The 21,723-nt window shown below is 49.1% G+C and overlaps 3 protein-coding genes across 8 annotated transcripts in view; all 3 read left to right on the top strand.

Moving 5' to 3' along the window:
• Positions 1-746, top strand: part of Rpl3l (ribosomal protein L3 like) — a 12,580-nt gene extending 11,834 nt beyond the window's left edge. For all 3 annotated transcript variants that reach the window (XM_029557754.1, XM_008856224.1, XM_029557753.1), the window contains 2 exons: positions 284-403; positions 610-746. In XM_029557754.1, the coding sequence (XP_029413614.1) occupies positions 284-403; positions 610-666 (177 nt within the window). In that variant the 3' untranslated portion in view covers positions 667-746. The remainder of the gene's footprint in view (positions 1-283; positions 404-609) is intronic.
• A 456-nt stretch (positions 747-1,202) lies between these two features.
• Msrb1 (methionine sulfoxide reductase B1) lies at positions 1,203-8,838 on the top strand. Of its 3 annotated transcripts, XR_001872121.2 has the most exons (6): positions 1,203-1,327; positions 4,012-4,160; positions 4,487-4,601; positions 6,313-6,344; positions 7,605-7,732; positions 7,903-8,838. XR_001872121.2 is itself a non-coding variant. In XM_017795153.2 (5 exons), the coding sequence occupies exons 1-4, from the start codon at positions 1,273-1,275 to the stop codon at positions 6,342-6,344; spliced, it is 351 nt and encodes a 116-aa protein (XP_017650642.1). In that variant the 5' UTR covers positions 1,203-1,272; the 3' UTR covers positions 7,903-8,838. The 3 variants fall into 3 exon arrangements, 2 of the variants coding, with proteins under 2 accessions (XP_017650642.1, XP_008854445.2); XM_017795153.2 differs by lacking the exon at positions 7,605-7,732; XM_008856223.3 differs by lacking the exons at positions 7,605-7,732; positions 7,903-8,838 and adding an exon at positions 6,688-7,303.
• A 1,063-nt stretch (positions 8,839-9,901) lies between these two features.
• Hs3st6 (heparan sulfate-glucosamine 3-sulfotransferase 6) overlaps positions 9,902-21,723 on the top strand; it is a 17,954-nt gene continuing 6,132 nt past the window's right edge. Inside the window, exon 1 of one of the 2 annotated variants that reach the window (XM_029557771.1) lies at positions 9,902-10,049. Coding sequence is in view for 1 of the 2 variants with exons in the window: in XM_008856221.3 (XP_008854443.1) it covers positions 19,668-20,080 (413 nt within the window). In the remaining variant the exon portion in view is untranslated. Of the gene's footprint in view, positions 10,050-19,552; positions 20,081-21,723 lie in introns of those variants that run through there. The other variant, XM_008856221.3, reaches the window with a different exon arrangement.

The following is a 21,723-nucleotide window of genomic DNA, read 5'->3' as shown; positions in this document are numbered from 1 at the left end:
AATCAAAGAAAACAATACAAAGAATCAACAATTCCAAGAGCTGGTTCTTTATTTATTTTTACTTTATGTGTATGAGTGTTTTGTCTGCATGTAAATAAGTGCACCCGTAAGTACAATGCCCAAGGAGCCCCTGGAACTGATGTGAGAGACAATTGTTAGGTACTATGTGGGTGCTGGGAATCGAATCTGGGTCCCCTGGAAGAGGGGCCTGTACTCGTAAACTGCTGAGCCATCTCTCCAGCCCCTGTCCTCCATTACTGATACCTCTTTCACGAATCCCCAGTCCCTGCTAGTGCACCACAGCCGCCGGTCAATGGAGAATATTGAGCTCAAATTCATTGACACTACTTCCAAGTTTGGCCATGGACGCTTTCAGACAGCACAGGAGAAGAGGGCCTTCATGGTGAGCTAGTCCTACCTGTTCTCTGGGGCTCAAACTCCACATCCTGCTTGCTTCAAAGTAGAGTCTGGAGCAGATGTATCTGGAAGGAGGGTGCCTTTAGGGGTCCAGCAGGGAAGGCCCTGGATGGCCCTGGGGCTGGTCAGAAGAACTATTTATTGACAGACTCTCGTGACTAACGCCCTTCCTGTCTCTCTCACTCCGCCCAGGGCCCCCAAAAGAAGCATGTGGAGAAGGAGAAGCCAGAGACCCCAGGAGAGTTATAGGCTGCATGGGATGGAGCGTCCTTGGGTGCATACCCGCTGCCTGCCCCTCCTGTCCAATAAAGACCTGAGGCAACCCTTCAGCCTGGTTCAGAGGGTTGGGGGCGCGGAAAGGCGGGTTGATGGTTCAGGGTGAGGGGTTTAGCGCAGAGGAAGGGCAGTCTAGAGATACAGCTCGGTGGAGGGCCGCCAGCCCAGCTCCAAGTGTACCACCGCAGCCTGGTGTTCCTGCAGCCACGCCTGCCCTCGGCATGGGGCGGGGCTTCTGTGAAAGAGGCGGGACTTCAAAGAAGAGGCTCAGGAGAGTCTTCGGCAGGGGACTGGGCCTTCGGGTGGCGGAAGCCTAGTCCCTGGGAGGGATAGGTGGGAGGGACAGGGTTTAGGGCGTGCCCGACAAGGACTGAGTGATCATTGGTGGTGGCGTTTCTGGGAGGCGGGATGTGTGTGTGTCGGGGGCTGATGCCCTCACATGATTGGTCTTCAGGGGCGTGGCTGAGGGCGAACTAGGGAGTGATTGGTCACTGGGGAGGGGGCGGGTTCGGTCCAGATCTGGGGTCGAAGGGTTTGGGTGTCCCTGTAGGCAATGTGCAGCTGTCCGTGTGTGTCGACATGTCTTTCTGCAGCTTCTTCCGGGGCGAGGTTTTCCAGAATCATTTCGAGCCAGGTGCACCCTGCGCTTTGCGCACTGCGACGGAGGGCGTGCTCTAGAGGGGGTGTCACCCTCTGGGTGGAGCCGGGAATGGGGAGAGAGTGATCCAGAGAGGGCCGAACTTGGGAAAGAAGGATTCGGAGGAGGGGGTGTTCCGGGGTCCAGGGACATTGTAGGCATCTCTGTTCTCAAGCAGGACAGGCCTTGACCTTGAACGTGGCTTTTTCTGGGGTCAGACTGGGTGTTTGGGGATGGTGCCACCAGTGGGGCCTCAGGGTGGGCTTTGGAGCAGAGCGATGGGGACATCTGGTTCAGTTTACCCAGCTGTTTCCCTTCCCGGAATCCCCTAGGTGAGTGGGAAAGCTCTGTACGTAGTGTTCAATACAGAATGTGCTGGGCCAGATGCCTCCTGGCTCTGCCCAAGGCCTCCTGGTTGGGTGCCACTAGGCTCTTGCCAGTGGTCAGTGAAGTTTTACTAGTACAGTTTGGGGCACCCAGGCTGTGCGAGACATTGTTGAGTCCCCTTCTAGTTGTGCTCTGATGAGACTGGACTAATTTGGTAAAAACTAGGACACTGGGGTTCCTGGGCTGGGAAAGGTTGGATGTCAGCTCTCTAGAGGGCTGGGCTGTGTGTGATTCTTGGTATCTGTAGAGCCTGCTTGATACAGGAGCCCTCCCCTGAGTCCCTCTCAGCTGTAGCACTCCAGGGGCCTTCAAGCTACAAACTCCACTCTGTTCTTTGCTTCCTCTCCAGTTCCTGGTTCAGGCTTAGCAGTTCACAGGCAGGGAGTCTGTCCTCAGATGGTGGATGAGGGGTGATTCAGTGTTTTGCAGGTTCCTGTTTCTAATCTTCCAGTTATGTAATTTAGTTTTGCAATATTCCCTTCCCCTTCCATTTGGGTGATATTTGGGGGACAGGGTGAAACCTGACCTCCCAACTCTTGTCTTTCTGGGGTCCCTGTTTGGCTTGGAGGCCTGTTCTCTGGAGCCAGTTTCTTCCTGTTGTGAGAGCAGGTCCATAGCTTAGTGTCCAGCATAGGACTTTAGCCATCACTTGAGGAGGGCGAGGGCCATATGGTTACATTGGCCATATCAGGGGCCCTGCTGTGTGGAGATTGTGGGAGGTTGAGGAAAGGCTGTCATCAGATTTCTGGGGTTCCTTCCTGGCCACATACCTTATTGTGTATGCAATACCAAGCCACTTTAAAGTGGAAATATTAGCCAGGTATGGTGGTTCAGCTGAGGTAGGATTGTCATAAGTTTGAGGCCAGTCTGAACTATATAGTTTCAAGCCAGCCTAGGCTACAGTGTGAGACCTTTTCTCTTAAACAAACAAAAAACCCCCAAGCTTACCAGGTATGGTGGTGTACACCTTTAATCTCAGTTCTTGGGAGGCAGAGGCAGGTGGAGCTCTGTGAGTTTGAGGCAAGCCAGGGCTACATACTGTGAGACCATGTCTCAAACAAACAAAAATTAACCCAACAAAACCAAACAAACAAAAGTCCCAAACTAAATAATTTTTTTTTTTTTTGGTCTTTTTGAGACAGGGTCTCCCTGTGGCTCCAGCTGACCTGGAACTATTTAGACCATGCTGGCCTTGAACTCACAGAGATCCTTCTGCCTCTGCCTCCTGAGTGTTGGGACTAAAGGCAGGCCTGGCTCCAAATTAAACTGTGAGATGAAGCTGTCCTAGTCTACAGAGAGAGTTCCAGGCCATTTGGGGCTACAGAAAGACCCAGTCTCAAAAAACAAAAACAAAAAAACAAAACAAAACAAAAAAACCCAAAGAAAGGGCAGGGAACTGGGAAAATGGGAAGATGCTTTAGATCACATACGTTCTTCCAGAGGACCCAAGTTCTATTCCTAGGACCCACATCAGGTAGCTAACAACTGCCAGCAATTCCAGCTCCAGGGCATTTGACACATCTGGATTCTATGGGCACTTGCACTCACATGCATATACCTGGACACAGACACACGTACAGATAATAAAATAAATCTTTAAGGGGCTGGAGAGATGGCTCAGCGGTTAAGAACACTGACTGTTCTTGCAGAAGACCTGGATTCGAATTCCAGCACCCACATGGCAGTTAACTGTTTGTAACTCCAGTTCCAGGGGATCCAACAGCCTCTTCTGTCCTCCTCAGGTATTGCAGGACACAGATGCACTTACTTACATGCAGGCATAACACTCATACACATAAAATAAAAATAACAAATATTTTTAAAAAATCCTTAAATAGCCAGGTGTGGTGGTGCACACCTTTAATCCCAGCACTTGGGAGACAGAGGCAGGAGGATCTCTGTGAGTTCAAGGCCAGCCTGGTCTACATAGTGAGTTCTAGGACAGCTGGGGCTACAGAGAGACCCTGTCTCAAAAAGACCAAAAAAACAAAAAATCCTTAAATAAAATAAAATAAAATAAAATGTTAAGGATTTCATAGCATAGCGCCAAGGATAGCTGCTGAAGGGAGACTCCTGGTCTCTTGTATATCAGCCAAACATGAGCTACGTGTGCCTCCCCTGGGGGTGGTGCATGGGGATAGTGTGTCATCATCCCTACCCATAGAATGAGAGCAGTGCTGGGTGGAAAGACTAAGGAGCTTGCTTCAGACAGGTTGAGCTGATGTCTCTACTTTCTCTCTCTCTCTCTCTCTCTCTCTCTCTCTCTCTCTCTCTTCTCGCTCTCGCTCTCACAGGTATCTATGTGTGTGCCAAGTGTGGCTATGAGCTGTTTTCCAGTTGCTCAAAGTATGCACACTCATCCCCATGGCCAGCATTCACTGAGACCATCCATGAAGACAGTGTGTCCAAGCGCCCTGAGCACAATCGACCTGAAGCTTTGAAGGTGAGTATTAGGCAAATGCTAGCTATGGAGGGCCTCAGAGCTAGTCACACCTTCCTTTGCTCCCTCACAATTCTCTGGCCTTTGTGGTTATTCCAGTCTGATTACCTCAGCTGGGGAGCTGGTATCCAAAGGCTTTGAGAGTGCTTGTGTGCTGGGAGGACATGAGCTTCAGAACCACTTCCCTGTACAGGCTCCATCCCTCAGGGCTGCATTTAGCTTGGGAAATAGGCAAGTGGAGGAAGCACCACCTGCCTGCAGCTGTAGGGTGACTGCTATAGCTGTTGTATGCATTAGAAGCTCATGTGACTGTGTTGGGGTCTTCCCAGGTGTCCTGTGGCAAGTGTGGCAATGGGCTAGGCCATGAGTTCCTGAATGATGGCCCCAAGCGAGGGCAGTCCCGATTCTGAATATTTAGTAGCTCACTGAAGTTCATCCCTAAAGGTGAGTGCCTTGGGCTCCTGGGGGATAGACTGTTGTACCTAAGGAGGCTGAAGGGGGGGTGAGGTGGGGGAGAGGACACACTGTGCATGCTTGTCCACCTGCCATGGCAAAATACACCTACTAATGGCACTTCAAAATCTGATTGCTGGGCAGAAACAAGAGGGTAAGAGGGGGAGCAAATGTCCTGTGTGCCCCACAGGGGATCATCCCAGAGAGTATAGCATGAGCTTTTCTCTGGAGGACTGGCTTTTTCCTGTAGCTGGAGTCCTTGGTAAAAGGGTGGATGGAGGCTGAGGACCTGGGCCATGTGACCAAAGGCTTGCTTGTCAGCCAGAGCAGCTGCCCCTCCTCCACATAGTGGCCATGGTAGCAGATGGTCCATCACAGGGCTACTGAGGATGATGGAATGTGATATGGTGCCCCTGGAGCCCAGCACATAGTAACAACTCAATAAACCTGCTCCCTTAAAGCCTTAGTAGTTGTCAAGGGCTGTAGACAGTTCCTTCATCCAGTTTCTCGTTATGCAAAATGGGACTGTCAATAAATAATACCTCCCATTGCCATCACTGTGGGCTTAATGAGCAATTTGAAAGGGCCTGGGGCACATTGATCTGTGATGTGTTTTTCTGCCATCCTTGCTTATCCTCTGTGTGGTAGAGGAAGAATAGATTGTAGAGCTCAGGGAATGAACAGGATGCACAGACTCCTTTGAGCTGGGTTCCTGGGCCCTCCAGCTGGCCTGTTTTTCTTTGTTTGATTGGTTTTAGTACCTTTTAAATTTTTTATTATATTTATTTTATGTCTATGAGTGTATTGACTGCAGATATGTAAGTATCCATGTTGTACAATGCCCTTGGAGGTCGGAAAAGGGCATTGGATTCCCCTCGAACTGGAGTTACAGATGGTTGTTAGCCACCATGTAGGTGCTGGGAATTGAACTTGGGTCTTCTGCAAGAGCAGCTAGTGCTTTTAACTGCTGAGCCATCTCTCTAGCCCCTTAGTACTTTTTTTTTTTATTACATTAATTTTTTTTTTTTTTTGGTCTTTTTGAGACAGGGTCTCCCTGTAGCCCCAGCTGTCCTGGAACTTACTATGTAGACCAGGTCTCTGGGCGGATCCCGAGTGCTGGGAGTAAAGGCGTGCACCACCATGCCTGGCTACATTAATTTTTTTTAGTTTAGAGCTGGGTATGGTGGCGCATGCCTTTAATCCCAGCACTCAGGAGGCAGAGGCAGGCGGATCTCTGTGAGTTTGAGGCCAGCCTGGTCTACATAGCGAGTTCCAGGCCAGCTGGGGCTACAGGGAGACCCTGTCTCAAAAGGATCAAAAAATTATTTTATTTAGTATGTGTGGGTACATATGTGCTATGGTGTTGGGGGCAGGGAGCAGGGTCACAGGACAACTTGTGGGAATCAGTTCTTTTGGCCATGTCAGTCCTGGGGATTGAACTCCAGTTGTCAGCCTTGGCAGCAAGTGCTTTTTTTTAACTCATTCAGCCATCTCACTGGCCATGGTTTTAGTACTCTTGAGATCCGGTCTCACCCTGTAGCCCATGGTGGCCTGGAACTCACTACATAGTGCCTCTTGATTACTTCTGAACCAACTGCTTCAGGCTCCAGAGTGCTGGGGTTACAGTTGTAAGCCATCCCACCTAGGTGAAGCATGGCTTAATGATGATGTGATTTCTCTTTTTTTTTTTTTTTTTCTTCAGGCCAAGGAACTCCTGTTTCCCAGGGGCACTAGGTGAGCAGCCCACCTTCTCCCAGATGAACATACCTACTCTCTGGCAGCCCCACTTTGGCACTGGAATCTAAGACATTCAGACAGGGAAGGCTAGGAGGAGGAAAATTCTCACTCTTTTACCAGGATGGTCCTGGGGACAGGGCTAAACCACTGGCTGTGGCCTCTGGCTCCTACAGAGTCTGTAGGAGGCTCTGGGTTTAGCTGGTCTTTGAATGATATTGTACCCCAACCTTCTGTTCCCTTCATCCTGCCACCCCTTCCCTGGCTGTCCACAATCACCCCTATGGGGCCTAATTGAGGATGGGCCCTGGTTCTCACCAAAGCTTGTACCTATCTCCCCCAGGCTGTGCAGGAGAAGAAATGCAAATAGAACTGCCCTGGCCAGCTACTCCAGCCCTGGTCACTGTATGATCTACTCTGGTTAAATCCTTACATGCCAGCCAGGGTGGTGATGATCTGTGACCTGCAGGGAGGGAAGCAGGCTAATGCCATGGACTCTTGGACCTTCGTCTCCCGGAAGAGAAATCTGAACTTAGTTTCACAATCTATGGGCACAGCTTCCCTCACTCATGCTTGAGAAAGTTGCTGTTGCCCAGTTACCTGACCAATGCAGCAGGGGCCCTGAGCTCACCCCCTTCCAGTTCACATCTACAGAGGAATCCTTTCCAAGATATAGTCTCTGTAGCTGGGCATGGTGGCACACACCTGTAGTCCCAGCACTTGGGAGGCAGAGGCAAGGATCTCTGTGAGTTCAAGGCCAGCCTGGTTGGTCTACGTAGCAAGTTCCAGGCCAATCCAGGCCATTTAGTGAGACACAAGATATGGCCACTGTAATTTGCTGTATGTGCTTGGAAGCTCTTGCTGTCAGGGTGAGTGGGTGATGCTGAAACCCACCCCCATCTTGATTCTTTTCCGGAAGGATGAGATAGAAATCAATAAACATGATTTCTAGGACTACTGCTACATTTATTTATTTTATAGTGCTGGGGATTGAACGCAGGCCTGTACACACCAGGCAAGTGCTCTACTCTTTAATCACACCCCCAACATGTTTTCAGAGGGAAGGGAGATCTAGGTAAGACACAGGACTCAGAGGGCGCTACACATGGCCAAAGCCAGCCATAGCAGGGTCTTTCAGTCTGGTGGCTGGCAGAGGGAAGAAGTGGCATTTCCAACTCTAATATCTGGATCTGTTCCTCTCTCCTTGCTGGGTTACACCACCACCTATGGCCCGCAACTGAATTCTTCCTGGAGAAACAGGTGAGCAGTGCCCTACTCTTCCCATGAAGACTCCTCCTTGGCAGGTGGAGCATTCCCTTACAGCCTTGGAGCTTAGGTTTGAGTGCCGTGTGGGTCACAGACAGCAGAAGGCAGGTTGGGACGTACAGGTGGGTCTGAGAGAAAAAGAGAAAGAAGAGACTGTGTTGAGATGGCTTGGCAGGTGCCCAATAAAGGCCCAGCCAGGGAGGCTTAGGGAAGCCTTGGTAAACATTGTAGAATGAATAACTGACAATGCTTTAGTCTTTTAGACACTTGCTTTTCTTTCCTCAAATGACAGGTACTTAAGAGAGTCTTGACCCTTGTGGGGTGTCAGAGACCCAATCATGTCAGAGAAACTTTCTAACTATGGGCCAGGGGAAAAGGTGTCCAGAGGGTCCTATGAAGATCATGGTCAAGCCAGATGTGCCCCAGGCCCCCATACTAAGGAGACCAAGAAGTATGACTTCCTTCCAAGCCCCACAAAGCTGCCTCCTGGAGACCCAGGCACAGCCCCATACATTGCAAGGCCAGCTCCTGGGTACAGGGTGCATCTTGAGTGTGTGAAAGAAAGGCGTAAATCACCATACCCAGGTAATGTGTTCATCACCCATACCCTGTGCCCTGGAAAAACTTCCCATGCACTTTTAGGCAGATCAGACTCTTCTTGAAGCATGATGCTTATGCTCTTAGTTTGCTGTTCCTTTTTCCCCAGTTACTTTCAAAGTGTCAGAATCCCTCTAAAAGCTCTGCCCCAGTGGCTCTCTCCTTCCTTGGATTGCAGGTCCTTGATAGTTTCTTGCAGGTCTCACCCCATCTGAGTTAAAAGCCTCCTCAATGCCACACCAATGCCACAGCACACCGATCTCATACTCTTCCCAAGTACCTCCCTACAGGTCCACGTAAAGGAAAGTATTGGAATGAATGTCCTTTAAGCTACTCAACCCAGGCTTGCTCCTGTAGGGCCACAGTCTGAGGACAAGCAGCAGATGTGCATCGTGTGCCTGCATGAGTGTGTCTGTGGTCTAGGAGGTGAAGGGACCCAGGACCTTCATTACCCTGGCCTTGGACACTAGGGCCCTGGTTAACAGAACTTGGGAGAAAACAGCACAAGGAAGATGATATCCCAGTATCATCAAGAGACTGCTGAAGAGGGGCCTGGGGTTGCCTTCAGATAAGCCATCACACCTCCAACTTACCTGTATTCTTGTAAAACAGGGAATATTTTTATGGTTCATCCTCCTGGCTTCCTGTTATCATTTTTCATCTCCAACCAGGACATTCACAAGTTACTCTTGGTAGCAGAGGACTAGATGGCCTCACAAGAGAGAGCAGATACTCTGGAGAGAGGGGGCACTAGAGGCAGTGGGTTGGGCACCAGGACCTTATGGGGTCAGCCTATTGGCCCTGTGCTTCCCTTCTTTGGACTCCAGTGGTTTAAAAATCTCTCTGCCCAAGAATGGAACCCTAATCCTCTGCAAGAGCAGCAAGTGCTCTTAACCACTGGGCCATCCCTTCAGCCCCATCAATGTGGTTACAATAAGAACTTACCATTACACTAGGTGACTTTAACAGATTAATTTTATTTTAACTTCTTGTACAAGGGAGAATATTCTTTCTTCCTCTTTTTTGAGACAAAGTGTCATGTAGCCCAGACTAGCCAAAGCTGGCCTTGCAATGCCCACAGAGACCAGAAGAAGGTATCAGATCTCTTGGAACTAGAGTTACAGATGGTTGTTAGACACCATGTGGGTGTCGGGAACCGAACCTAGTCCTCTGTAAGAGCAGCCAGTGCTCTTAACCACTGAGTTGCCTCTCCAGTAGCCCCCACCCATGTGCTAGGATTATAAGTATATGTGCCACCACACTTGACTCGATTTTAACAGTACTTTAACAATGCCTAACACCTGCCCAGAGCGCCAGGGAGAGGTGGGTCTCCCTCATCTGTCTCAGCTAGAGGGAGGATAGTGTAGGCAAGGATTGAATTTCTCAGTCTCTGAGAACTGATTGTAGGTCAGGTTTGAAGATCTTGAAGCCTGGAGGAGCCAGGCAGGTTGGGGACTGGAGGAGTTTGCAGCATTTGCTTGGACATGCTCTGCTCTGGGCTCTGGGCTCTGAATCTTCCTGTGGATAAGGCTGGTTGCATGCTTACTGGTCAGCAGTTGGGGTGCCTTTCTACCCAGATGTCAGAGTGGAGTGCTCCCCTGGGAGTGAAGGGAGTAGGACCATTCTTGGGAATACTGTCTGCTGGCCAGCTGAAACGTGCCCTTCAGAATGGCCTCAATGGCCCCAGTGTTGATGTGGGAAGAGATTCAAGCTCAGAGCTTTCTATATTGATGGAAAGGTAAATGGAACCTGACTGCTGGACCTCTGGACCTTTCCTCAACCCCCAATGAACTGTGCTCCTGTTGAGAAAGATGGGTAAATATCTTCTGGGACACTAGGCAAGTAAGTGTTAACTACCATTTAAAAAATTTATTCATTTATTTTATTTTATGTGTATGAGTGAGTGTATTGTCTGCATGTGTGTAAAGTGCACCTGTGTCCTGCAATGCCCTCGGAAGTCAGAAGAAGTCATCAGATCCAAGGGTTTCAGATACTCCAGGCATAAAAGCTGTAACACTGAAGGTTGTCAAGGACTCCTGACACCTAGGCCTGCTCAGAAGCTGCAAGGCCAGCTGTTGTCAGGGGTTAAGGAATCACTCCTGAAGTAACACTTATGTAGGAACACTAGAGGGCACCACTTGCTTCCACAGCAGAGGCCAGTCTTATGACCCATCTGTTTTGTTGTCCCTCAGTTACTAGGAATGAGACCCCAGGCTCTAGCAAGTGGGGACAGGGAAGCTATTTACCTTTGGGGAAGACAGTATATGAGATACTCAGGTTCCCCGGGGTAGAAGCGGCTTCTGGGCACCCTTTCTGGTTGTTGTCACTGTTTTCTTATTACTAGAAGCCAGCCCAGCAAGAGAAGGGCTGAGATTTCATTTAATAAAGTAGGAAAGGAGGTTCAGGGTTCAGGGGGCTGGATCCCTGCCAAGGTCACCTACTGAGAAGGGGCAGAGAAAGCTCCTAAATTCCTTTATGCTATTAGCATTGTGCCACCCTGCTCCCAGCTGGGCTCCTTTCCTGTCTCCTTTTCCATCAGGGTGAACTGAACAGTGCTCTCTGGGGCTGGGTGTGATTAATTCTGGAAGCATACTTACCCTGTTGAGATTGGACCAGTAATGTAGGCCTCTCTTAAGGGCTGCTCCCTGGGATGGAGCCACATCTTCAATGTGTTCTCAAAAATCCAGCATCCAAAGTGGAAAAACCCCACACAAATCAAAGACAGCTGGGCACGCCCTCTGGTCACAGCCCTTCCCTTTCACTTCTCTCCTAGGCTTGGGCTTTGCAGGCTACAGAAGTTAGCGGGGGTGAAGAGTATTTTTTTATTATTTATTATTTTTTGTCTTTTTGAGACAGTGTCTGTAGCCCCAGCTGTCCTGGAACTAACTATGTAGACCAGGCTGGCCTTGAACTCACAGAGATCCACCTGCTTCCGCCTCCCAAGTGCTGGGATTAAAGGCGTGCGCCGCCACACCCAGCATGAGTGTGGTTTTAAGGGAGGAGTTCTTAGAGTCTTCACATGAGTTTAATGCCCCCAGCGGTCCCCCATGGAGGGAGGAAATGCATGGTGTTACTGATCATCTTCCAGCCATGTGCATGCCTTCCCTGCTGCTGTGGAGGCCCAGGCTGGGGGTGCCCACCCTGCAGAGGGGACAGACTGGGAAAGAGACAGAGAAGGGGGGTGTACAGTCAGACTTCAGGTAGAAAGATTCACACATCACTGTAAACATTCATGAGTGTCCATCATTAGGTATGGCGTTCCCAACCAGCTCTAGATGAACTCATGCCTGCCTTTGTTTAACTCAGGAAGAGGTCAAGACAAATGAAATCAAAGTCACCTACAAAGAGAGATAAGGATATAGCTCAGTGGTAGAGCACTTGGTCAACATGGGCAAAGTTCTGGATTCTATCCTTAGCATTGGAAAAAAAAAAGAAAATCACACACAAAGAGCTAATCTGTCCATGATGGAGGTATACACAGAGCTTGGTGGCTGGTACTTCCATCTGTCCCTGCCTGCTCTGGCCAGCTTTGTCATTTTCCTCATGGGCATGTTGACTGTCTCCTTCCAGCTGTTATATCAATCCTAACTACCCACCTACTGGGTGTTTCCTGTTAGAGACAGCTGAGGAGGATGGTCAGACCATCTACTTAGCTGTCTTGCCTTGACAAGTTGAGTGAAGACTGGGCCTCCCATCCCTTTTTCTGAGACAGATGCATGTAACCCAGGCTGGCCTCAAACCTACTATGTACTGAAGATGACCTTGAACTCCTGATTCTCCTCGCTCTGCCTTCCAAATGTGGAAATTACTGGTGTGTACCACCATGTTCCATTTCTGTGGTACTGGGGATAGAACTCAGGACTTTGGGAATGCTGAATAAGCATTCAACCTACTGAGCTACTGAGCTATGTCACCAGCTTCTTTTTTGTTGTTATAAAAATTCTTTTTTAGGGCTGGGTGTGGTGGTGCATACCTTTAATCCCAGCACTCAGGAGGCAGAGGCAGGCCGATCTTTGTGAGTTCAAGGCCAGCCTGGTCTACATAGTGAGTTCCAGGACAGCTGGGGCTACAGGGAGACCCCCAAAAATTCTTTAAAAAATTTTTTTAATTGAATTTTTATGTATTTCATACATAAAGTCATCTTTTTCTTTTTTGGTAGTTTTGAGACAGGGTCTCCCTGTAGCCCCAGCTGTCTTGGAACTCCCTATGTAGACCAGGCTGGCCTTGAATTCATAGCGATCTGCCTGCCTCTTCCTCCTGAGTGCTGGAACTAAAGATGTGCGCCACGGTGAACTTATAAAATCATCTTTATACCCCCTTTCCCCTTCCTCTTTGGTACCCTCCCATAGCACCCTCCCATTGGAGTTCATACATTTTGTTATTTGTATTAAGACCTATTATGTAAAGTTAGTGTCCCAAGATGTCCCTCAGTGCAAGTTCATACACCAGGGTTTAATCAGCCTATCTAGAGTCTCTCAAAGAAGATCAGCTCTTCCTTACCCAGCAGTAATCAGCTGCCAGTAATTCTTTGACTAAGATTAGGGCTTACTAGTTCATTTCCACAGTTCTGTGCTGGGTTTTGTTATAGGACAGAGTTCATAAAAAAATCACCAACACCACTTTAAGAAAAGTAGCAAGGTAAATTTTAATTTTCGACCGGCCGGGCTGTCTATCTTGGGAGTAGAAGCAGCCCTGGTGATTGTCAGGTCAGAGTTTTTATAGGATTACAGAATTATTATTAAAACAGGACACTTGTGAACCAATCAGGTTTGTACAACATAGCAGAATTTTGACTCTATTAATCAACAACCAATCCTTATACAGACAAGTGATACAGTCATATAGCTTGGCATCCAACTTTGTGACCTTAAAACTAGCCAACTATTTTAGCTATAATAAGTATAATAAGACAGTCAAGGTAAATGACTTCTAGGTGGTCATACAATAACAGGATAACAAGGGTGATCTTATGCCCTGTGTCAGGGTGACCCAAGACAGCAAGCAGATTACAGAAGCGAAAACAAGCTGGTTAGTCAGATGTATAATGTCTGGAATTAGCACATTCCATGATTCATGACTAGAACAATTTCCCAAGACCCAAGGTTGCCCCCCCTTTCCTTTTGGTGTGGAACAAAGTTGCTGCTAAAATGGCTCTGAACAAAATGGAGTAACTTAGGTAAGTTTGCTGAGCCAGTTCAGGTTTCTGTTTCAAAAAGACCAAAAAAAAGCACTAGCTGCTCTTGCAGAGGACCTGGGTTTGCTTCCCAGGACCCACACTGCAGCTAACAATCCTCTGTAATTTCAGTTTCTGGGGATTTGACACCCTCTTCTGAACACTGCGGACATTGTACAACATGGGTGCGCTACATACATGCAAGCAAAACACTCATACACAAAAAATAAAAACAAATCAATCAAAAAATAAAAAGCAGAGGCTGGGTGTGGCAGCTTGCCTTTAATCCCACCACTCAGGAGACAGAGGCAGGTAGATCTCTGTGAGATGAAGGCCAGGATCCACATAACAAGTTTCAGGCCAATGGGGGCTATAGGGAGACCCTGTCTCAAAAACAAACAAACAAACAAACAAACAAACATAAACAAGAGGCTCTTCTTGGCTGGTAAGATGACTCAGTGGATAAAGGTGCTTGCTGTGCAAGCCTGGTGACTTGAGTTTGATCCTTGTAAAGGTTGAAAGAAACAACTCCACAAAGTTGTCCTTTGAGCCCCACATATACACTATGACTTGGGTGTCTACATGGACACATACATCGTGTACACACACGAAATAATAAATAGAAAAAATTTTAAAGAGGCTCTTTGGGTTGAGCATAGTAGCACATGTCTTTGATTCCAGCACTCAGGAGGCACAGTCAGGCAGATCTTTGAGTTCCAGGCCAGTGGGGGCTACACTGTGAGACCCCGTCTCAAAAAACCAAAACCAAAACCAAAACAACAAAAAGAGGCACTTTGGGGCTAGAGAGACAGCTCAGCAGTTAAGAGCATGTGCTACAGAGGACATAAGTTCGGATCCCAGCACCTGTGTCATGCAGCTCACAACTGCCTTTATTTCCAGCTTTAGAGGGATCCAGCACCTGGGCTCTAGCACCCATATGAACATACTCACACACATACCTGTAATTAAAAATAGGGTAAATCGCCAGGCGTGGTGGAGCACGCCTTTAATCCCAGCACTTGGGAGGCAGAGACAGGTGGATCTCTGTGAGTTCAAGGCCAGCCTGGTCTACATACTGAGTTCCAGGACAGCTGGGGTTACAGGGAGACCCTGTCTCAAAAAGATAAAAAAAAATATAGGGTATATCTTGGCCGGGTATGGCAGTGTACTCCTTTAACCCCAGTACTTAGGAGGCAGAGGCAGGTGGATCTCTGGATCTCTGTGAGTTCAAGGCCAGCCTGGTCTACATAGGGAGTTCTGGGTCAGCTAGTACTACAGGGAAACCCTGTCTCAAAAAGACAAAAAAACCCCTAAAAAACAAAAAACACATAAAAGGGTAAATCTTTAAAAATAAATAAATGAGGATCTTCCTATAGTGTTACTATAAGACCCAGAAATTCACCCCCTAGGCAAATACCCAAGAGAAATGAAAAACCTTGTATGTGAATGTTCCTAGTGACACTGGTTATTATAACCAAAAAGTGGAAACAGCCCACAGGTTTTTCAGTGGATGAAAGGGAAAGGATACAGTAAGCAGGGTCCTCCACATGAACAGTATTCAGATCCCAAAAGGAATGGAGTCTTGCCATGCAGCACCGTGGAAAAATCTGGAAGCAGTGATGCTTGGTGAGAGAAGCCAGATGAAGACTGGCAGTCATTGAATGAGTCCATTTCTAGGAAATGTCGAGGACCAGCAAGTCTAGAGAGGCAGACAATGTCAGGGGCATCTGGGAAGGGAGAACAGGAAGTAACTGCTAATGGGTCTGGGATTCCTTTTGGGGATGATGAAAATGTTCTAAAATTGATAGTAGCCATGACTATACAGCCATCTCTCCAGCCCCAATATACAGCATGATGAATATTCTGGAAGTCACTCACCTTTAGCTTTGGGTAGTGTCCTAGTTTGTTCTTCATTGCTGTGACAAAACACTCTGACCACTACCAACTTGGGGAGGAAAGGGTTTATTTATCTTACATCTCCCAGGTCACAGTTCATCATGGAGCCCAAGGTAGGAACTCAGGGCAGGAACCTGGAAGCAGGAGCTGGAGCACAGGCCATGGAGGAACACTGCTTACTGGCTTACTCCTCTAGCCCCTGCTCAGCCTGCTTTCTTATGCAACATAGGCCCACCTGCCCAGGGGCAGCACCACCCACAGTAGGCTGGGCCCTCCTACATCACTCATCAAGAAGATGCCCCTCAGACATGGCCACAGGCCAGTCCAATGGAGGAAATCCCCCAATTGAGGCTCCCTCAACCCAGGTGTGTCAAGTTGACATTAAAGCTATCCAGCACAGGTAGTATGTGGATTATATCTCAATAAAGCTGTTACAACAAAGACTGTGCAGTCAGGATCCAGAATTCAATTCTACAAAGAAGGAATGGAAATGTGGAGGTGGTTAAAGGAAGAAAAAAATTTTTGAATTAAAAAATTTATTTATTGGGGAGGTGAGGGCGGGAAAAATTTATTTTTTTAAATATTTTATTTATTATTTTTATTTTATGTGTATGAGTGTTATGCCTGCATGTAGGTGAGTGCACCCATATCGTGCAATGCCCAAGGAGGCCAGAGAGGCATTGGATCCCTTGGAACTGGAGTTGTGGACCTTTGTTAGCCGCTATGTGGGTACTGGGATTTGAACATGGGTCCTCCAGAAGAGCAGTGTTCTAATTTGCTTTCAGTTGCTGTGGTAAATGTGGTGGCACATGCCTTTAATCCCAGCACTTGGGAGGCAGAGTCAAGTGGATCTCTGTGAGTTTGAGGCCAGCCTGGTCTACATAGCAAGTTCCTAAAAACACCAATGTCAGGTCTGTCACAGCAGTGTCTTACTCTCTGGTACCAATTTCTGTTCTAGTTTGCTTTTCTATTGCTGTGACAAAATACTCTGACCAATACCAACTTGGGGAGGAAAGTGTTTATTTGGCTTACATCTCCTGGATCACAGTTCATCAAGGAGCCCAAGGTAGGAGGAACTCAGGGCAGGAACTTGGAGGCAGGAGCTGAAGCACAGGCCATGGAGGAATGCTGCTTACTGGCCTGCTCCCCTGGCTCATGCCCAGCCTACTCTCTTATACAATACTGAACAAACTGCCTAGGGGTAGCACCACCCACAGTGGGCTGGACCCTCCCACATCACTCAAAAATCAAGAAAATATCCCACAGACATGGTCTCAGGCCAGTCCAATGGAGGCAATTTCCCAATTCAGTCTTCTCTACCCAGGTATGTCAAGATGACAACTAAAATTATTTAGCATAAGCAGCCAGTGCTCTTACCCGCCAAGCCATCACTTCAGCCTCTGGAAGAAATTTTTTTTTTAAAGAATTCTGTTTTATTTATTTATTATCTATCTATCTATCTATCTATCTATCTATCTATCTATCTATCTGTCTATCATCTATCTATCTATCTTGGTGTTGGGTGTTTTTTTTTGGTCTTTTTGAGACAGTGTCTCCTTGTAGCCTCAGCTGGCCTGGAACTCACAGAGGTCTGCCTGCCTCTGCCTTACAAGTGCTGGGATTAAAGGTGTGAGCCACCACATCTGGCTTATTTTTATTTTATGTGTATGACTGTATGAACAGATCCTCTTCAAGAACAGCCATGGTCTTAACCATTGAGCCATGTCTCCAGCCCCTAGAAGAAACTTAAAAGAATTTTTATTTATTTATTATTTTTATTTTTGCATATGAGTGTATTGCCTGCATGTAAGTAAGTGCACCCATGTTGTGCAATGCCTTGGAGGTCAGAAGAGGGCTTCGGATTCCCCTGGAACTGGAGGGAGTTAAGGACAGTTCACAGCCGCCATGTGGGTGCTGGGAATCAAACCTGGGTCCTCTGCAAGAGCAGTCAGTTCCGTTAACCGCTGAGCCATCTCTCCAGCCCCAGAAGAAACTTTTTTTTTTAAAAAAGAAAATATTTTATTTATTTTATGTGACATTGGATCCCCTGGAACTGGAGTTACACACCACTGTTAGCTGCCATGTGGATGTGGGGAATCAAACCTGGGTCCTCTGCATGAGCAGCCAAGCCAGAGCTCTTAACTGCTGAGCCATCTTTTCAGCTCTGAGGAAGGAAATTTAAACTCCCTTTCCTGCCTCTCTAGAAGATGGGCTTGCATGCCCACCCCTGATCTACCTTACCTTCCTCCAGGTGTGGTCTGCTGTAGAGCCTTTATTCTACTATCCTACTCTCTCCTCTGCCTGGCACATGTTTATCTCCTTGCCTGGCTATCACACCTAAAAAGTATTTTCTAACCTCTCCTCAGTGATCCATATGCCAGGCTCCTTGTTCTGTCCTGGAAGAACTTGGGGGTACATGTCACCCTAGCTTCTCAGATTTGTATCCATTTCTACCAAGAGAGCTAGAGGGAAGGTAGAGGATGGGAGTGAGCTTAGCTAGTCACTAGGGATAGTGACTAGGGACCAAATTCAGCAAGAAGTGTAGGGATTTGAGCCTGAAGTGGTAACTGTTTAGACTAAGTAGTTAGTTGCAGCAGGGCAGGGTGGAGCCTTCCTAGCAGTGCTCTGAGAACTAGTTTGTAATAAATCCCATTTACAGTTAGACCTGAAGAAGAACTTCCTGGGACCTTGCATGTGCCAACATGCCTCCCAGACAGTGCTATGCTAACCCATGGGCCTGTTGGTAGAGGCTTGCCCTGACAAGCAAGGGCATCCCTGGCATCTAAAACTTGGGTTTGGGTACCATGTAGCATTCACTGGCCCTGACTGCCCTGGGGTGGGAACTCTGGAAATACCTAATATCTGTGTATCTGTGGGTCACTGAAGTTCTCTTTCCCTCAGAGGCAGGACACAGTGATGGGACTTGTTCAGATGCCTTTAGGCCCAGGGGCAGCTCATTAAGAAGCAGAACATCCCAACACTTGGGAGGCAGAAGCAGGAGGATCTCTGTGAGTTCAAGGCCAGCCTGGTCTACATAGTGAGTTCAAGGACAGCTGGGGCTACAGGGAGACCCTGTCTCAAAAAGACAAAAAAAAAAAAAAAAAAAAAAAAAAAAAAAGTTCAAGGGCAACCTGAGCTATACAGCCAAACCCTGTTTCTAAAAAAAAAAAAAAAAAAAAAAAAAAAAAAAAAAAAAAAAAGAAAAAAGCAGAACAGAGGACAGGGTCAGGCAAGAGAGGCTAGGCCTTTGTGGAGAGGGGTCAGGAACTGGCACCAGGCTGCCAGGAAGGACAGGGGCAGAGAGAAGACCTAGACTTAGTTTCACCTTTACCCTGGGACTGGTTGGCTTATTCACCCACTTGGAGTCTTCTTTCCTCCTGCCTTCCTAAGCAGGCATCCTTGTGGACCTGTTGAACCTTGAGTGAGAGATGGGGGTGCGAAGCACCTTCAGTGTTCCAGATTGGCAGGTTCCACACCTGTGAGGGGTTCAACTTCTCCACGTTCCAAGGAAGCTCCCCAGGCAGGACCTGGGTTCCTCCTCTCCTCGCAACACCCACCCCAGCACAGGTCTCTCAGAACCCACCAGGGGTAGTCACTTTGTAACTTCCGGAAGGGATCATTGACATTTTAGGGAGGCCAGTGCTGTGAAGAGGTGGAGAGGTTCAGGAGACTCAAGTTTGAGACTCACTGGGCCTCTAGAAAGGACACCTGTTTTCCCTGAGCCTACTGCCCAGACTCTAAAGAGGTCATTAGACCTCCCGATGAGCTCTCTCCACAAGGCAGGGCTCCTGTTTTGCTAGACCGCTAAGAGGATTGTTCCTGGGAATGCAAATGCCACAGGCTCCCAGATGATTGCACACTAGGATGCAGGCATGGTCTCGAGCTTCCTTCGCAGGAAGGCTCCTGGATCCCGGAGCATCTGCGGCCGAGTCGCCTAGTAATGAGGTTCCCACGTCCCCAAACTAGGGATGGGTCCGCACACCTGGAAGGGGCGCAGATGGGCGTCCAGACTCCAGGCTAGAGTTTCCCACTCGCGCATCCCTGGCGCTGCTTCGTGTCCCTCCCCGTTTTCACATTCCCCTGGTGCAAGACTGAAGACCGGAGCGGAGCAAACCGGAGACTAGCCCAGGAATGTCGGGGTGGCCCGGGTGGCTCCGGGCCGCATTCGACGTTAGCGGATGTCTGCTTGTCCCAGACCAGGACTGGACCGGGGCGGGGGTGGGGGTGGGGGTGAGGAGGGGCATCTCTGCCCCGCCCCGTCCCGCCCCTTGCGGGCTCTTGGCCGCCTGGTTGCACAGCAGAAGCTCGGCGCCCTCGGGCTGAGAGCGCCGCGGCCGGGATGTGCAGCTGTCTGCGGCCCCTGCTTCCCGGCTTGGGCGCGGCGCTACCCCATGGCAGGTAGCGGTGGCCTGGGTGGTGGGGCCGGAGACGGCCAGGGAGCTGGACCAGGGCAGGGGCCAGCACTGCGGGCTCCACGCGCATTGCTGGCGCTCGTGGCGCTGGTGCTCGGCGCGTACTGTCTCTTCGCTCTCCCCGGCCGCTGTCCATCAGCCGCCGGCGCCCCGGCGCCGGTTCCCGCGCTCGCGGATCCGCCCCGCGCCGCCCTCCGCCCGGGAGTGCTCGGCCTGCCGGTGGCCCTCGGTCCGGGCCGCCGGCGCTTCCCGCAGGCGCTCATCGTGGGCGTGAAGAAAGGCGGCACGCGCGCGTTGCTCGAGTTCCTGAGGCTGCACCCCGACGTCCGCGCACTTGGCTCTGAACCTCACTTCTTCGACAGGTGCTACGACCGCGGCCTCGCTTGGTACCGGTGAGCGCCCTTTGGGTCCGACCCGTAGCGGTCTGTGCAATCCCTGGCTCGTGCCTTCTGTGGGAGGGCCTTCTGCACCCCGGGGACTAGGGACGAAATCAAGGTAGAATCACAAGGAATTGGGTCTGAGACCAACCTGTTAGGGGAATCAGACTTGACCCCTTTGGAATGCCCCAAAAGGAAACTCCAGGGAAAAATCCTTGTTCTCCTGTTCTTGTGTGCTGAGGGACTCAGCAAAGTATGAACCTAGTGGAAAAGTAGTTTTAAGCTACAGGGATTTTTGGATAGGTAGATTTTCTTTTTTTTAGAGGAGTGGGTAGTGCGGATTGAACCTGGAGTCTTATACATGCTAAGCAAGTGCTCCACCACTAAGCTATTAATACATCCCCAGCCGCAGTAGGATTATTGGGGAGCTAAAACCTTAGACATACTTGTAGCTCAGTCACTTTATCATTTCAGCTTCCTGACTCTCCCACCCTAATTATCCTCTGGTCAAATATGTTCACTATCTGACCACTGGCCAGGTACATTAGGAAAGGTTCTGCAGGTTCACAGAAGCTTTCTAGAAAAGGCCTTCTATCCCAAGGCCCCTCCCCACCCTGTAATACAGGAGCCTTTCTTGACAGCTGGATTCTGGAGAAAGTTAGGACTGGACTTTGGAGAAGGAGACACTATCTTTCAGTATAGCCCAAAGGGTAGGGATTAGGATCCATCCTGCAGCTGTCCTTTCCCAACCCAGGATAGATTTGGGGTGTGGCAGTGGAATGTGGGGAGCATCGCCCCCGTGAAGCAGCATATTCTGGTGGCTGGTCAGACATCAGCCCCTCCCTGCTGAACCTGGTGCTAAAGCCTCAGGGAGGCTCTGCCTACTGCCTCCTCCTGCCAGGCCATCTCTGAAGGTGCAGTCTCTTCCTGTGGGGAAATAGGGATTTTACAGACTGACTTGCCTCATCCCCAAGCCTGGGCTGAACCAAGGTCACCTGGAGTATCAATGGGGGTGGCAGAACTCCAAGGCATACCAGCGCCTGTTTCCCAGATCCTTCCCATTTCCATATGTTGACTTTGCCTTTTGTATCAAGACAGATTTTAGGGGAGAAAAAGAGATACTGCCTTCCACTCTCTAAAGAGTTGGTGCTACCTGAGGAGGGGTCTTTGGATACACTGGTGTACCTAGGGTGGGAGTGTTTAGGACAATACACCCTATTTTTCTGATTCCTTCATCAGTGTGGAATGAAACAAGCAGCCTGCCTGGGCTCCTGGACTGTGTAGCCTAGTATCCTCACCCAGACATAGCCACAAGTGTTGCTGTGTTCTCTGGTTGCCTTCATCTCAGATTCTTTTCCTCTGTTCTTTCAATCCATCACAAGTGTGCCCTGAGCCTCTGAAAATGCCCACCTATGGCTCAGTATCCTCAGCTTCAGGATGTGGGCAGAGTCCCCAGCACTTGCAGAACTCTGTTCAGATATGGGTTGAGGGTACACTGTCCTTATTGAACAGCAGCCAGCCCCTCAAGTGAGGTTCTGGGATACTGCTTGCATTGGGCTATGATCTGCCTCATTCAGACAGTGACCTGGTCATCTGGACTCAGCAGGTGGGTTCTGGGTTGCCCTTAACCAGCCTTTCTCCTCCATGGTCATCTGTTA

The sequence above is a fragment of the Nannospalax galili genome, unplaced genomic scaffold, assembly GCF_000622305.1.
Source record: "Nannospalax galili isolate Female #2095 unplaced genomic scaffold, S.galili_v1.0 scaffold668, whole genome shotgun sequence".
NCBI classification, from domain to species: Eukaryota; Metazoa; Chordata; class Mammalia; order Rodentia; family Spalacidae; genus Nannospalax; species Nannospalax galili.
The sequence above is the reverse complement of the archived record's forward strand: the minus strand, read 5'-3'. Positions and strand labels throughout refer to the sequence as shown.